This window comes from Alexandromys fortis, unplaced genomic scaffold, assembly GCF_014885135.2.
Source record: "Alexandromys fortis isolate MF-2015 unplaced genomic scaffold, M_Fortis_MF-2015_v1.1 scaffold_24, whole genome shotgun sequence".
NCBI classification, from domain to species: Eukaryota; Metazoa; Chordata; class Mammalia; order Rodentia; family Cricetidae; genus Alexandromys; species Alexandromys fortis.
Genome location: NW_026067906.1, coordinates 41,567 through 59,698, shown reverse-complemented (window position 1 = coordinate 59,698; position 18,132 = coordinate 41,567). Strand labels below are relative to the sequence as shown.

At 38.1% G+C, this 18,132-nt stretch overlaps 1 protein-coding gene across 6 annotated transcripts in view; it reads right to left on the bottom strand.

Annotated features, from left to right (window-relative positions):
- Eea1 (early endosome antigen 1) overlaps nt 1–18,132 on the bottom strand; it is an 88,237-nt gene that overhangs the window by 45,670 nt on the left and 24,435 nt on the right. For 2 of the 6 annotated variants that reach the window (XM_050135476.1, XM_050135475.1), the window contains exons 2-10: nt 17,028–17,111; nt 12,408–12,533; nt 8,646–8,773; nt 7,693–7,747; nt 7,539–7,604; nt 4,078–4,117; nt 3,043–3,156; nt 2,361–2,482; nt 1,026–1,181 (exon numbers count right to left, since the gene is read on the bottom strand). In XM_050135476.1, coding sequence (XP_049991433.1) covers nt 1,026–1,181; nt 2,361–2,482; nt 3,043–3,156; nt 4,078–4,117; nt 7,539–7,604; nt 7,693–7,747; nt 8,646–8,773; nt 12,408–12,533; nt 17,028–17,111 — 891 coding nt within the window. Of the gene's footprint in view, nt 1–1,025; nt 1,182–2,360; nt 2,483–3,042; nt 3,157–4,077; nt 4,118–7,538; nt 7,605–7,692; nt 7,748–8,645; nt 8,774–9,391; nt 9,479–12,407; nt 12,534–17,027; nt 17,112–18,132 lie in introns of those variants that run through there. The other 4 variants (XM_050135480.1, XM_050135478.1, XM_050135477.1 and 1 more) reach the window with 3 other exon arrangements.

The window sequence follows — 18,132 nt, the reverse complement described above, 5'->3', positions numbered from 1 at the left end:
CCAGATCCTTAACTGCAGTTCTAACATTTTCACCTTGAGGTATCTCTCCTTATTGCTTTCCAAATTATTTTAATCTAAATGAATAAAAGTAGAAATTCACAGTAATTCATAAATATTAGTCAGAAATATTTCCCATTATCAAGCTGTAGCATGTTCCTGTGTATATCTCTCAAATATAAATAAAAATTTCTTTTCTTTGCTAATACTCTTTTTGTTGTTGTTTTGTTTTTTTTTTTTTTTTGAGACAGAGTTTCTTTGTGTGGACCTGGTTGTTCTGGAACTCTCTCTATAGACCAGGCTGGTCTGAATTGAGATCCACCTGTCTCTGATTCCTGAGTGTTGGGATTAAAAAGGTGTGTGCCACCACTGTCCACCTAGATTGGAATTTTTTTTAAAAGATTTATTTACTCTTATTTTTTGTGTATAAGTGTTTTGCCTTCGTGTATGTCTGGGCATTACGTATGCCAGATGCCCTCAGAGGTTAGGAAGAGAACATCAGATCCCCTAGAAGTGAAGTTACAGAGAGTTGTGAGTCACCATGTGGGTGCTGGGAACCAAAACCTGGTCCTCTGCAAGAGCGGTATGTGCTTTAGATGCAGAGGCATCTCTCCAGTCCCAGTGAGAACACTGTGGAGATTATGTCATCCATACCATTCAATGTCTATCAACTAGAAATAAGACTATTTAAAAAGAAATCTTTTCCCAGGGACCATGGTACGCTCCTGACAACTCAGCCACTCAGGTGACCGAGTCTGACTTGAGCCTGGAGAGATCACATGTCAAAACAATTTAAAAAAAAAAATAAAGAAAGAAAAGAAAAGAAATTTCTAAATAGTTTTCCAAAACAAAATTGTTACTGTACTTGTAGAAAATTACATCTCCATTTTTTATCTTAATTTTGACCAAATTAAGAAAAAGCCAATCATCAGTTACCATCTAGCCTTCCATATTTAACTATATATTTCATTTATTAGGCAAAATAGTGATCTATAATGTAAGCATTCCTCTCTGAGTGTTTTCATTACCTCTGAATTAGCATAGTCTGATTGTAACTTTTTGCATTCATCTTTAAGTTTTTCCGATTCTCTCTCGCGTTCCAAAGTCATATTATCCATTAGTGTTTGGACTTGGACCAGTTCTTTCTTTAGCACAGCAACATCTTCTATGCCAGGTCTCTGAAGCTGTGAAACCATATAATATACATTTTAGAATAACTCACTAAAAGGAAATAAAAAAAACAATCATTATGAACAACTTTTAGACTCCAAACATCAAACAATGATACCTTCCGCCAAGAAGCCAGCCCCCACTTTCCATCCTACTTAACAGAATCATCAAGCTGCACTCTAGCAAATGAACAAGTATCCTAACCATTCCATGTTTGCTTTCCTCCACAGACTGCATATTCATCAATGACTGGATAAATGGAACACTCATTCTCTCCACTAAAGCTGACAATGGTAATAAGGAGTGCTACTGCTGGTGGAGCTCCTGCCAGCATGGAGCCATGGGGACAACCCTCTGTACTGCTATCACAACCCCGTTTACATGAAGAAGAGACAGACATAAGCCTGTGTAGGGTTTCTGGCTGATTGCTTGTGGTGCAATAAATAATTCATCCATGCATTTACTGAGTGCTATATAAAGATGCCAAAGACAGGTCCAAGGTTGCAAAGCCCTAGGAGAGCACTGAGCCATGGACACTGTCGTGGTACCAATGACAAATACAGGCATGGAAGGAATATGGCAACTTGAATTTTATACTTGTAGAATTTGAAATAAAAGCAAGAAATCCAACTGGAGGCAATCCTAAAACCAGCTGGATTTATAAAACTGAAGTGTGAGGAAATGTCTGGTATGGTGACATAAGCCTTCAGTCCCGGCACTCGGGGAGCAGAGACAAGAGGATCTCCATGAGTCGGAGGCCAGCCTTGTCTACAGGGCAAGTTCCAAGCCAGCCACGGCTGCATAGTGAGATCCTGTCTCAAATACAACAAAGACGGCATAGTGAGGAAAGGACAGCAGCGGGGATGCAGATGCAGGAGATGCTTAAGGAAAAGAGCAGCAACATTTGGACAGAAACAATAATGGGTAAAGGAGTTCAAAGGCACAGCTTCATAACAACTGTTTTCTTTTTAAAACATATACAGTATAATATGTAGGTGGAAAGGTATAAGGAAATTTTTATTGCCTCCAGTTCATTAAACTATTTTTTAGACATTTCTTCCCTTGGATATTCAACTCAAAGCTATATATATCTAGGCGCGCACTCTATCGCCTAACTGTAAGCCCAGCATCATATAGATGGCATTTTAATTAGGAAGCTATAACTAACATGGTAATAAATGTCCCTAAATTACCAGCTCGGTTTTCAGATCTTGAATGACAGCTGTCTGTTTGCTTAACTCTTCTGTCGCATGTGTCAGCTTCTGCTCAGCAGCGTCTCGGAGACCCTTCTCCTCGTCATATTTTGACTTTATATCTAATTAAAGATCGCAACACAAATATTAGTTTCATAATATTAACTCTGAAGGCGATCTTTTAAATTTCCATATATTAATCTGTAAGCTTTAACACACTTAAGTCCAATTTACATTCCTTAAGTGCCGACAAATATACCCAAAAATATGACGTTAAATTCTACCGAATACTATACTACTATGCATTTTATGTACATACATGAAGTATTTTACAAACAGCACATAATTTTTAAAAATACAGAGCAAATAATTGATAGCATAACCAAGCATTAAATTTAAAGATTATATGATCAACTTATTTAAAATGTTACTTTTTAATCATCAAACATATCAAAAAAGAAAATTTATCTTCTTTAAATTTCAAGAAGAATCTATCAAAAAATTGAAGGACAAACAAAATAATTTACACAAACTCATATTATCAAAGTCTATTTATCACTCCCATTGTCCACAACAAATGTTTCACTACACTTAAAATATTCAATGGTTTTTCTAGGGCATATGATGAGGAAACGGTAGTAAGGATTATTTATTACCTAAAAAAAAATCAGATTTAATATACCTGCAATTTCAGTAGCAAGTTGGGCTGCTTTCTGTTCAAATAAATCTTTCATCTGCTTAATATTAAAATTTTCTGTTTGGGCTTCTTCTAATTGTTGTTCTAAAGACTGTAGCTCTAAAAAAGACCATAGCAATGTGTTTAATGTCAGTTACATATGCTAAATTTTCAGTACTTATATCATAATCATGTAGCGGTAAAGACAATCAATATAAATCCAATTCTAATTTTATAAGAATATTTTCACATTTCAAAATATGGAGTATTTACAATTCATTTAGAGTACAAGTAAAAAACCATTTATAAATGAAAAAATAATTAGGATAGCCTCTAATATCTATAAATATTTGTTAGAAGTTTGCTTTTGCTTTTTTAAAATTAAGATCTTACTTTCCAGCTAAAGGATAAAGTGGAACCTCAGCCTCCCAAGTGCTAGGATTACAGACATGCACCATCAAACGTTCTTCAGACAAAGGCAGAAAGGGAATCTTCAAGTAACTAAGAACAATGATGGCCTTAAAACTTATTAATCAAAATGTGCAGTCAAGGCCTATTACTACCACTTCATCCTTCCATAAACCCTTAACTATAACAGGTAATCTCTGCGTCTAACCTGGACTGTTCTCTGAGCGAGCATCCACTACTAACACTTCATTCTTACATAAACCCTTAACTGTAACAGGTAATCTCTGCATCTAACCTGGACTGTTCTCTGAGCATCCATCCACTTAAAAGCAGCTATGAAGATGCTAATCTCATCACTTACTTCAAGAGGTACAGACATATTCCCAGTATAAACTTGAATTTTTTTAAGCAATCATACTGTAGTCAAATACCAGTTTATCCATAACTTCAGAATATAATGAACTAGTTAACTGACTAAATCATGACACAGCTATCTAAACCCAAAGCATAAACAATATTTTTACTGTTTTATAAACATCAAGTATAAACATAAACAAAATTCCCTTATCAGGTATTAAATAAAAAGCAGAATGAGAAGGAAGAAAAAGACAACTGAAAAAAAGTCTTAATTACCTGCTGATGAATCAGTCACCAATCCATCAGGTTTGGCCTCCTTAATTAAAACAGAACACATAAATCAACACCACACAACTGCCATGTCTGTCAAGGTAAGCAGCAGGATTGGGGTAAAACTCAGATCTGGAAGTTCTATTTTCATAGCTATACAGTGCCATTAGAGGGCCAGCACGGCTTCACTGTGGTTGGCCAGTCCCAAGAACGTTTCATGTTTGTATAAAACTATCTAGTGTTGTGCATTAGGTGACATGCAAATTTCATAAATTCAGTAGGAAATGAGTAACAGAATTCCCCCACCTCCGGCACGCAGTGTTCACTCTCTCACCTTCCATATGTAAGCTTCTAGCATCAGTTGCTAGCCTGCAAATACACAAGCCTAACCGTGTGACCGGTCACACTCGCTAGCCTTTTAGTCTTGCCCACCAAGGCCTGAAGCACTATCAGGAAGGGCCCCTGTCAATCAGGAAGGGGTCCCAGTCATTACTGCTCTCTTTGGACAGTGTCATTCTTAGGAAACCACTCATAAAGTATACCTCAAATTTTAATGAGATTGTCCTTACCATGGAGCCTGATTCTAAGACCATTGAGAAATTATTAAAAGACCTTAATAATTATGGTATTCACTACATGGCTAATGTTCATCTATTGAGTGTATTCCCTCTGAGGTTGTTCAAAATATTCTCTTTTAAGCACTGTGAACTTAAAGTGGAAAATACATAGAAATAAACTATGTGATTTAAGTGATTATTGTCCCAATCATACCCTTACTATCAGCACACAAAACACCTAGAATAATTCAAAGTTAATAACTTTATAGGTGCCATCAACTATCACAACCAAAGAGGGTGTGTGTGTGTGTGTGTGTGTGTCAGGTTTGGGGGTGGCAGTTTGACACAGGAGCACAGGTCAGTGCTACAGACTTGCAGAGGCCCCTGAGCTCCATCCCCAGCCCTTTAAAATTTTAATTAAAGTTAATTTTTTTCAGGATCATCAATCAGCTGTAAAAGAGAAATAAAGGGCTGACATGATTGCTCATTGGGTGAAGACATCTGTCACTAAGACCGGAAATCAATTTCCAGGGCCCAAGAAAAGAAATCTACTCTCACAAGTTGCTAACTGACCTCCATATGTAAGAAGGTACCCACATGTATGTATGCACTCACACAAACTACATAAATGTAAAACATAGAAATAAAGACTTTAACCCTTAGAAAACCTGGCATAGTGGTACATGCCTTTCATCCCAGCAGAGGCAGACACTGAGACTTTGAGGCTAGCTTGGTCTGCATAGTGAGTTCCAGGAAAACGAGAGCTTGTCTCAAAAACAAACAAACAAAAACTAGAAAACAAACAGCAAAAAAGATTGTAACCCTTAAGGTTAAAGTCATCCTGGAACTGGAAACAAAAATTAGTATCTCAGGCTGGAGAGATGGCTCATAGGTTAAGAGCACTGGCTGCTCTTCCAGAGGTCCTGAGTTCAATTCCCAGCAACCACATGGTGGCTTACAACCATCTGGCGCCCTCCTCTGGCATGCGGGCATACATCAAGGCAGAATGTTGTATACAAAATAATTAAATCTTTAAAAAAATTAATATCTCTTACATTGTTTTCCTATTTTAAAGGGTTAAACCTATCTCAAAGAATAAAGGATTTCCCAATAAACTAGATCATAAGTTTTACTACACACTAGATTTAGACCTATTGGCTGCTAATAATAATCAATATTTAAAATGTATCTGCTTCCAAATGAAAGTCACTGAAAGGCAAGTTAGAACTTACAGTAGTGAGGATTTATTTACGTTTATGAAATATGACTCACTGGCACAGGCCTATAATCCCAGCACTCTGGAGATGGAGTTTAAGGCTAGTCTCAGCTGGGCTAAATGACTGAAACCTTGTTTAACACACAGGCACACACACAATCTCTAATGCAGTAGTTTCCATGTTAGATAGGCCAGTGAACTATAAATAATTGACTAACACTGAAGTCTTTGAACAGAAATAAGACTGCTATCTTTTTATTAACGGAGTTGCGTCTACCTTTTTCAATTCAGACAGTAATTCTTGGTACAAAGGTTGAAGAAGAAAAGTCCTAACAGAGTTACAGCGTGCTGAGACAATATGTATGCAGATCACTAATGACTTTATAAAGACTGTTGAGGGGCATCTACTTTATTTTTAAAAAACAGGCTATCTCTGGATTTATAAAAAATCATTATTCTTTTTCCAAAATATAACTGGTAGAAATTTTTCATAAAATCACATTTTGATAATGTACCTAGAACCCACAGATAATCCCCTCTCTATCAACATTTTTTCATTAAGAATTTCTATGCAGATAAACCTGTACAGAATACAACAGTCCCATACCACGTATCATTTCAGTCGACAGCTGACTGTGTGAAAGAAAACGGAGCTGAACCTGTTCTAGGGCCCAGTGACAAAGCAACATCCTGGTGACGTGACTGCCCAAGCTTGCTTGTGATCCTGGTAAAGCAAACCTACCGCGCTATCACTGGCATACGATTATGTGTAGTACTTAAGATTTGATAATTTTATAAGCCATTGTGGCTAGTATATGGTTCATTATATTTTATTGGTATTTCAGAATATAGTGTCTAATCAAAACAAAGTTTAGAGTGAAAAATCACCAGGCAAGTTCTGATGCACATTCCCAGAAGACAGCCTTGTGATCACAAGAAATGGGGACTCCACTGTTACTGTCCACTGCACTTCCAGTGAGACCAGTGAGACGAGACGCGAAAGTAGAGGCCTGTATTTTGATTTGAGCTAATTTCTTTAGTCATTTAAGTATATTGTCAGAAAAATAGAATAACATAGCTTGATATTTTAAAAACTGCTAACTGCTTCTTTTTTTAAAGCAATTTATATGGCTTTAGGTAGATGGATGGGTACATGGGTAGATAGATATAGACAGACAGACATGGTTTTAAATTATATAATGCACGAGCACATGTGTGCAGAAGAGGGCACTGGATCCCCTGGACCTAGAGTTACAGGCACTTGTGAGCTGCCTAATGTGGATGCTAGGAACTGAACCTGGATCCTCTACAAATGCACCAGGCACATCTAATTGCTGAGCCATCTCCACACACACACACAAACACACACACATACACACACACTTCTTGACACCTTTTTGAGCCAGGGTATTGCTATATACCTTAGGCTGTCCTTGAACTCATTCTCTGTCCAGCCTTCAGCACTATCACACATGACATAACAAATTCTTAAGGAAAATGTTTAAGATGCTTTATCTTTACCCCCCATATTTGCTTCCATTCATTAGAATTGTACAGACTATCCAATAGATTGTTAAACAAGGAAATAGGAAATCATTTATATCAAGACTCTTACAAAAGAATGTAACACTTAATTTTCAAGAATGAAAATAAACAATTAATAAACATGCTTCAAGAATTTAAAATGCAATTACTTGCTGCTGTAGCCCTTGATATTTTTCTAATTCTTTCTTTAATTCTTCTGAGTACCATTTTTCTTCCTAATAAAAAAAGATTTTAATTAGTAAATGTGAAAACAGTTTTTAATCTGAAACTTTGAAAATAAACAAGCGTTCCCATGTTTCTTACCTTCAGGGACGCCTGTAGGTCTTGGACCTCTTGTCTGAGTAGTGTTATGTCATCTCTGCAGGTGCACGGGAGAGAGGAAACAGCCTCTTTTACAAGCCCCACAGGTGAGAACCAGCACCTACCTATTAATGATTTCGTAGCTTTCTCGAGTACTTTAAAAAACACTGAAAGCTTTATGTATGAAAGCCTTCGTAAAAATAATTTTATTCTTAAGGCACATAAATGAAAACAATTCTCACGAAAATAATCAGATAATTGTCAAGTGCCTGGATCAGAAACAAACTCTCTTCTGCTTGTTTACCAACAAGAGCACGAGCGGCTGGCTTCCTCACAGTTTTCAGCACTCTGGATGTGCAGGCCTGGCCGGGCTCTCCCCTCATTCACTTGGCTGCAGCAACACTGACTTGCCTCTGCTCCTTCTCCCATTCTGCTACTCTCACCTAAGACTCAAACTGACAACAAGGCAAGCAAAATGGGCTAGAAATGGGAGGAAGGCCATGCTAAATGAGGATGGCTGTTGGGGACTGTGGACCCCCAGACCCTGAATTTCCTGTAAACAACTTGTTTTCCTGTGCTTGCAGCTGCTTTGAGCACGAGACAGGGAAGTGGTTTCTGGTGGGCTTGCAGCTGCGAGTTAGGGCATGACCATTGGTCAAGGAGAGCCTATATAAGCTGCCCTGGAACACAGTAAAGTTGGCATTCTTAATTCCAGGGAGCATTCTTGGCATTCTTGTTTCAAGAGTGACCCGTGTCTCTGTCTCTGTGTGTCTGTGTGTGTGTTTCAGTCTCCAGCCCCTTATCTGACACGCAAACTGTAGCGCATAGTACGCAGAGCAGAGTTTGTGCTACAGTTAAATTAAGTAATATGAAAACATTACAATTTTCAGAAAGTAATAAATCTTATAACACGTGCACATTCTGTGACATTACACTTCAAAACTAGTATACTGTACCGTGTCAAAGCAAGATTGGCCTCTCCACCAAGGCCCGAGTCATTACCGGCATCGTGAACTGCCTGATAGTGTTTGAAAAGTTCATCGGCAGAGCCAAGAGATTTCATACACTGGGGACATATGAAACCCTATAAAAATAAGCACAAAAAAAGATTTTAAAATATTTTATTTTGGAGGATAACACTTTGTATTTATGAAATATGATCAAATGTCATTACATGAAGTGTAATTTATAATGTTAAGACCCAGTTTTTATATCAATCAAAGGTATTTCACAAACCACAGCCATCTTTTAGGCTGCACTTAATAGCTAAAGAAATGAATTCTAGTAAGAGATATTATTAGTTCTTTCTTTTCTTCCTTTTTTTTTTTTTTTAAAGACAGGGACTCACTAGGGAGCCTTGGCTGGCCTGGAATTCATTATGTAAATCAGATTGGCCTTGAACTCACAGAGATCAGTCTGCCTCTGCCTTCAAAGTGTTGTGATTAAAGACTAAAGATACGTGCCACCACAGACAGCTAAAATGTTGTCTAGTCTAAATTAGTTGAGAACATTTTTCATCAATCTTTCATTCTCTGTAGATTCCCATTAGTAAAGCAACACTTGTTCTAATCTAGTTCACAGAAATAGAAAAAAAAAAAGTAAAATGATGGAACATTCTTGTCACTAAAAGGAAAAAATCAAGACTGTCAGTGTCTTACACAAAGCTCTGCAGAGAAGTATTCTAATCAGAAAGTATAGTTACCTGTGATGCGCACATCTCTAATCTCAGCATTATGGAAGCAGAGCAGAAGGATCAGGAGTTTCAAGTCATCCTCAGCTATACAGTGCATTTAAGACCAGCATTGGCTACATGAGACCCTGCCTCGAAATAAATAAATAAAATAAAAATTGCTAGCAGGAGACTAACATGATAAAAGTCTAAAGCTAATGTAAAGCCTAATATAACATAAAAACCTGGTGATCCTAGAATTAATATATGATTATCAATCAACTATCACCAATAGCGGTAAAGACCCAGGCTACCTGTGTTTGGGGTTACAGTTTAGGAATGAAGAGTGAAATCGACACACTCGGTTCTAACTTTAATTTTCCACAGCAGAATACAATAGAGTTATTTTACTAACAGTAAACAGCATTTAATTAAATTTTAAAAGGAATATCTATTACAGTGGGTATCATCAAAAACATTTAAGAAGCATCCTTACAGATTAACTGTTAGAGGAAGCTAGAATAAGAAAAATTGTTTTCCATTGGATCCATACTATGTACCAGATATTTACCCTACACAATCTAATTTAAAACTTGTGCCTATTTATTTATAGTGTTACTACCCCTATTTTATAGAACAGGAAACTCAAACTAAATGAATTTCCTGAGGTCACAAATGACTAAGATATCTATAAATCTGTTGGACATTTACCATGTTTCCAAAATATTATACTATCTCCTGAACTCGATGACCTAACCCTTTATCTCTAACTTCACAATGACCTAATTCAACAGGTATTCATTATTGTTTGAGTGTAATAATATTAGTTCTATGGAAGATACAAATTGTAAAATACTGTTCCAATCCCCCTCCAAAAAAAGAATCAAGGACTTATGGAAAAGTATCTTTCATGGAACTGAATCAATGATTAACCAAATAGCATTAAATTTACCACTGCATGGCTATCTAACTGCAAACTATATTAGCAAGTTAAAGGCTACAAAAACTCTCAGAAATGGTCTCATGGTTCTCTGAGAATTATTTGTCTAAGAGGTATATAAATTATTAGTAGCATTCAAAGTACTAAATTTTATTTTATTTTAGCACTAACCAATAGACAAAAGAAGTCTCACTCAACTTTTAATCTCTGAAATTTTTGCACTCAAAAGTTCCTATGAATAATGAAGAACTAGTTCCCCACCCTCTGCACTCCCACGTACACCCCACAAGAGTTCTGAGGCTGTCTTACTCGTAAAAACTACCAAAGGATGTCAATTCAAAACCACTCCCAGTTTCAACCAGCCCAACCCATCCTTCACTCTAAACTATAAGAAGACCCCTCATGCAATACATTTTGCAAGAGTATGTCATACATCAAAAACATTTAAATTCATTGAATAAAAGATGAATATCAGTGAAAACCTCATGAAGTTATTACATTTATACGTTATACTAATTTGACTGGAAGAAATAAATCACTGTGTCCAGTAAGTGCATGGTGAGTCTAAACGCTCCTTTATTCCAGTACAAAGGTTACACAGAAAGTATACGAGGATGGCACTTGGGTGCACAGCTGCACTGAGGTAACTGGTAAGTACATTCTGACTCTGAGGAGTCTATGTGACTAGAGTCTGTTTATGGAGATACAGGAATAACCGTCTTTTATTCATTCTATAAAAACTAAACTACCACATCCCCTGAAGATACCACCGCTGTCTGTGAGTATGCTCACTCAAGCAGTGCAATGCTCTCTTTACAACAACTAATCACAACTATCACTTTGCTTTTGGAGAAAGTGTCCTTGCCACACTATAAACAATAAAGATTAAATAAAGAAAGCTGTCCCACTATGCTCTCCTTGGCTCTCCCACCAGCACTCAGTTCTCCCTATTATAATCGTGCAGGTGATCTTAACTATCGGCTACACACTAACCCAAACATCCAGCCAGTACTCTATAGGGCAGTTCTGGAGCTGTACATCTAGAAACCATATCCCTACTTACTGCATCACACAAGAAGTAAATCTAAGGCCTGACTCACTTCTTATGTATAAATGCTTCATAGAAAAAGGCATACTTCGTCATACTTCATAGGTTTACATAGTACCAAGTTTCATTCTTTTATGAAATTTGTGAAAGAACTAAAAAGTTATGCTTTTTTGCTTTTTAATACCAAATTTTGTTTGTTTGTTTGTTTATTTTGGTTTTTCGAGACAGGGTTTCTCTGTGGTTTTGGAGCCTGTCCTGGAACTAGCTCTTGAAAGAAACATATTAGCAAGATCATCAGAGAAATTCTTTCCAATCTAAATATAATTTCTCCTGATACTGCACCCACCCAGCCTTACATATGCAGCAGGTCTACCCTACAGAGCAGTGATTCTCAACCTGTGGGCCATGACCCTTTGGGGGTCACACAACCCTTTCACAGGGGTCGCCTAAGAACACTGGAAAATGCAAATATCCACATTACAATTCAGAGCAGTAACAACAACTACAGTCATGAAGTAGCAATGATATAATGTTATGGGGGGGCCACAACATGAGGAACTGTGTAAAGGGTCTTAGCACTAGGAGGATGAGGACAGCTGCTGCAGAGGAAGGTTTGACACGTCACCATGGTGAGGATGCGCATTGCATCACCTCCAATGAAGCGAAACAAAGATGAAACCAGTCTTAGATTCAGGTTCTAATGCTATTCAGACACAAAATGTTTCTATGCAAGAATCATTTTAACGTAAGTGCTTTAATAATTCATTAATAAAGCATGAATAGATAATCCTACAAATATTGAAATACCGCTTTATATTTCAAATTTCATGACAAAATGTATGTATACATATTAAGCATTCACAAGAAGATGGCTGGAAACAATAGAAGAAACCAAGCAGATGACCTAAGAGCCTCTTCCTTACTAATTCTTCTCAAGCATGCATAACTAAAACCATCCGCATTCCCTTATAGCATAGAAGGGAACCAACACCAAGGCAGGGGAACAAAGCGATATTGAGCAACCCAGAACCAAGGTGTCAAAGCAAAAGGTAAGGACCCACAGTCACAGTGGAGTCACTAAGAAGCTCCTGTCCTCTTGCCTCGTGTCCAGTGTGAACTTCCTGGTAATGTTCCGACAAGTCAATAGCAGTTACACATCTTTTCATACACAATGGGCAGATGAAACCCTGTGAATAACAACTTCAGTTTGTCTTCAGTAAAACAAAACATGAGCATGCAAACTGCAAACATGTATAAGAAGAGATTAAACAATTGCTTTTTGATATGGATCAGGGAGAGTTCATGGTGTAGCTGCAAAACACGAAAGGTATCTCTGAAACAGAACTTTAAAAGTTCGTGCCATCTTCCATTACAAATTTCCCCTGGTCATTTGCTCAGTGTGGTACCCAGCTGATTTGACTCAAATACTCTGGCTTACGCATTTTAAATTGTTTTTGTTGAAGCACTTTGTCCATAGTTACCTGAACCCCAGTATTGAAAAGTTAGGTTTTATTTTAGATCAAGAAGTTTCAGCCAGTACAAAAATACTGTGATATTTTATGTGATATTCTCAACAAAGAAATTATGTTAATCAAAATGATTTTAGTCTTTATGTTCCACTCAGCAAAGATCACATCTTCCCCTATCAATAATCCCCAGTGCAGGATGCTTCTTTCTGATTCTTGGGCTAAGTCAGTCTGTGGTGGTTTGATGAGAAAGGATCCACAGGCTCATACACTTGAATGCTCAGTCACCAGAGAGTGGCACTATGTGGGAAGGATTAGAATCAGAGGTGTGGCCTTGTTGAAGGAAGTGTGCCACTGTGGTGGGCTCTAAGGTTTCAAAAGCCCATGCCAGCCACAGTCTCTTTCTGCCCATAGAGCAGGATGCAGCTCTCAGCTACTGCTCCAGTGTCTGCCTGTGTGCCACCACGCTGCCTGCCATAACAATGGACTGACACTCTGAAACTGTAAGCAAACCCCCAATTAAACGCTTTCCTTGATGAGAGCTGCCTTGGTCATGGTGTCTCTTCACAGCAACAGACCAGTGACTAAGACAAAAACTATCCCTAACAATACCACATTTTAAAATGAGGGCTATCTCACTGATTTAAAGTTTGAGGTTATGCCATACAATAATGAAAGGATAAGAACATAAAGGAGTTGAGAATATGATGGATAAAGTAAAGAAAATACAGCAGTAGGAACAAAGGTTTGTAACTTTGTGTAAAAACAAATGCAGACCTGGAGCCCTGGGTATTACTAGAGTATTAGGTTAGTGGGGCATGCGTTGGAGGTCTTGTCTTTGGCACCGTCCTGTTACTCCGTCTTTGTCTTTCTCTCCACTTCTCGACACCCTGAGATAATGACCTTTGCTCTGATCAATGTTCTACCCAACACAAGCCCAATAAGGAGCTAACCAATCATAGTCTGAGATCACTAAAACTATAAGCCAAAAAAAAAAAAAGAGAAAAGAAAAAATATCTTCTTTGTGACTGTTTGAACAAGAATGGCTTCCCATTGGCTCATATATTTGAACACCAGGGAATGGCACTACTTGAGAGAAATTAGGAGATGTGGTCTTGTTAAAGTAGGCGTGGCCTTGTTGAAGGAAACGTGTCACTAAGAGTGGGCTTTGAAGTTTCAAAGGCCCAAGACAGGTTGGTCGGTCATCAGTCAGTCTCTGTCTCTGTCTCTGCCTCTCTCTCTCTGCTTCCTGTAGATCTGGATGTAAAGCTCTCAGCTACCATGCTCCCTATATGATGATAATGGACTAAAACCTCCGCAACTATACGTAAGTTCTAATTAAACACTTTCTTTTGTAAGAGTTGTCTTGATCATGGTGTCTGTTCACAGCAATAGAACACCAATGAAGACTTTTCTCTTTTGTTGTTTAAGTTCAGGTAATGAAAAGCTAACACAACATGTAAAGCACACATATCACCCAGTACAAAGGAACCTTTTGGTAAACATTATCTAGTTCCACCATCGTTATTCTGTGTGTGTATGCGTGCATGCATGTGTTCATGCGTGGGTTATGAGCATGAGTATATGCATGAAGGGGCATGTGTGGTATATTACGGGGTATACACACATGTATATGCAAGTACATGTGGAAGTTAAAAGAGAATTTTTATTTTTATATTTTAAAACAGTTCTCTTACATGCCTAGCACTCACATGCAGACTCAGACTACGCTGGCTCTCCAGTGTACTCCACAGACTGCCTGTCTTACCTCCCTACCGCTAGGATTACAAGCACACATCACTACCATTTAATTTAACATTCTGATGACAGAACTCAGTTCCAGTATTTTACCAGCTTAGCGATCTCTACAGATTTCATTATTCCTTTGTTTACATCCCTTAAAAACTAATTACCCAGAGGGTAAAAGCAAGAAACATGAATTTACCTTTGGTCAAGGAGTTACCTTCCAGACACACACAGCCCAATGCTAGAACTGGGGAACAGCACTTATATAAGGGTGACTCCTGCCTGCTTCGCTTTCTTCAGCCACTAAAGGTTTAAAGTGTGCTTTACTCTGCTCACAGCTGTCAATGGCAAATGTCTCGCCCAGTCATCTAATCCTTCATTAAAACACATTACTGAGTGACTGTTGCGCTTGAGCTATTAGATGTGGTGCTGTGTTGTGTTTGCCAACTCTCCAACATCAAGAAACTTATAGACTTCTGGAGAAAGTTACCAAGAAAATTCTGTTAGTCTTCACAAAAGCAGAAAACTTCTCTCACCTGCCTTCAGAACAAAGCCACAGGCTCAGCCCCTCCACTGTCACACCCTGATGCCACAATGATCACATTGCACACAGATGGCCCCTGTGCTCCCACCCTTTATACCACCAAGTTTATTTTCAAGACAGCAGCTACACGGAGTGTTCTACGACAGACATATGAGCCAATCTTACCATTTCCATGCTCAAGATTCCAGCAGCTTGGCTTCTCTACCTCCCAGAGACTCAACCACTCAGTGACTATAACGTCCACAAGGCCTGCAAGAGGTGAGCCTCCCTGAGGCAATCTGTGCTCACTCAGTATTCTAGAGCTACACTACCGTCCTAGCTGGTCTACACCATGCCAGACATGCTCTTAGCGCTAAGAATTACCGTGTGTCCTTCATATCTAGGACATCACTTGCTTTATCCCTTGTCCTTGGCTCATTTCTTCACCTTCCTCAGTTCTAAGGCAAGCCACCACCTCCTTTTTCCACTGGAGAACTCCACAGTGAAAACTATATAAAACAACAGCTACACAAAAGATGTTCTACACCTTCCTGCCTACTCTATTTTTGTAGATAAATAAACACCAATTTATCTATCCTGGTACATTTTTAGAAGATTACATAGCAAATACCAGGCCATCCAGGAGCAGAGTGAGGGCTGTATCCCCCCCAAAAAAAAATAGCAAATCATTATCATAAACATATGTAAACATCTTGAAAAATTAACAAATAAAACCCAAAAACTGTTGGAGCTGCAGACCCCTGACCCCTTGACTTTCTTTGCTTGCTTTAGACCCTTCACCTGCTGGAGTGAAGAGAGCAAAACACCCGTGCCTGCAGCTGCTCTGAGCACGAGGCCTTGATAGCAGGGGCGAGGGTTCTGGCAGCTGAAAGATCCCGAGAGCTGGGCGTGGCTAAGAATCCCTATCTAAGCTTCCCCTGAGCACAATAAACTTGGCATTCTTGTATCAAGGATGACCCGTGTCCCTGTCTCTCTCTATGTGTCTCTGTCTATGTGTTTGTAAGTCTCCAGCTTAGTTGCCAGCTTACATACTGTCTTGTAGTGGCACGGGCCACTCGGCTTTTTACAAAGAACGTATTAAAATAGTGATAACAACACAGCATTGTCAAGTGAGATTACAAATACCCTAGGAATACAAGGGTACGCCAATACTATTTTCAATGTATGTACTTCCTTGAAGAACAAAAGGAAAGAATCGCACCAACATGTCAGTACATGTGGAAAAAGCATCCTGCACAGGTGAGATCCATTCAAAGGGAAAAAGGAAGGGAGGAGGGAGGGGCAGGCAGCAGGTGGCATATACACCACTGTGATATCTAGCAGAATTGTGGCCAGCAGGTACCTTGCTTTGTTCTGGGACTTGGAAGATTAACCTAACATTTAGAGCTTTTACCTTAACATTTAAGTGATAATAAACATGGATTTTCTTTATCACTTTCTTCTTAAAATTAAAAATAGTAATACAACTTAGAAGGCTTCATAATTGAAATTAAGATCATTTACATTTTCACTAGTTTTTACTAAGCTAAGAAGAATAAAATAAAATTTAACAGGTCATAAATGAAAACAGAAAATACTGTAAAAAATGTGATACATAATCTAACCCAGTTTATGACGGTACACACATACACATTGGTGTTAAGTTCTTTATTAAAAGACTAAAATATGCTTCATTAAATTGAGATGACAACATAAAAAGACAAACTAGTAATATTTCAATTTTCAATCTTAATAGACAGGTTTTCATTATTACAACCAAACATTAATATATTTGTATAAACATAACCCAAAAGTCACATTCTAATAATAAAACTTATGAGAATTTTCCCTATGAACATAATTTAAGTTTTCAAATCATTACTATAAGTATTTGCTAATTTTTCCTTAAATAACAGTGAATCTTATTCTCTATTATATTTCCATACCTCTGAGGAACTTTCATTGTTGACATCTATAGGAGTTGCTGATGAATCTAAATCGGAGCCTTGAGAGCCAACTCTCCCAGGAGTCTGAAACAAGAAAAAAAATCAAAGTATGTGTGAATACATTCATAAGCTGTACAACAAAATAAAGAATGTCAAACAAGGAAATTAAGTGTCTTCATAACAGGCTGCAGTGGCAACAGCATCCCTTCTGGGGACTGACCTTCATTCTGTGCCTAGCAGGATCTCTATGCATGTTCAATTCTCATTCTCTTAAATAAAGCTTCTAAATACAATGTTTCATAACCTTCCATCCACTTTCATAAAACATATTTAATCACAATGATATCTCTGAGACAGGTAAGACATCTTGTCTCTGAGAGAAACTATCTCAAGTGATTAAATGACTTGCCTGTGATACTTGCTTTTGATGGTTAACAACCACTACCAAGACTACAGCGACAAACAGAAGAAAACAGAAGCAAAACCGAAATGCTCGTCTTCCGATTCCTCTTGCGCTGCTCTCTTTACTGCATAACCTGTCAGCACAGGCCATGGAGGGAAACACCACCAGACCGTCTGCTCGCCCATTCCATCATCCCCCACCAGGCCCACTGTCAGTCCATCTGCGACCCTGCTGCACCAGCGCACAAGTGCACAAGTTCAGTGTCTTTTCGGCTCCAGCAGCACTTATCCCCTAACATTGTTTATTAATACCTACGTGTTAGAGTAAATTAATGTGAAATCTAGTAAAACACTAAAAAGAGATTCAAAGGACAAGAACTAACTCAATAATTGTCCTCAAATACGTGTATGTGAGGCACAGAGGCTAAAAGACCTGCCGAGGACATATGACTAATAAATAGAGGGAAAGGGTTTCATTGGAATTATGTGGCTCTAAGTCCCTGTTCAATATTGCTTCTCTGTTAAAAATCAGTGCAGAAATGTACAAGTACCCAAGACTGAGAACAACTCATACAACTTTGAGTTGTTCAACACACAAAAACTTTTATACTTTAAAATATACTTAAAATAAGACAAATCAGACAGTCCACATTTCTTTTTCTTACCTTATTTATGTACTGAACATAATAGTATATATTTTATC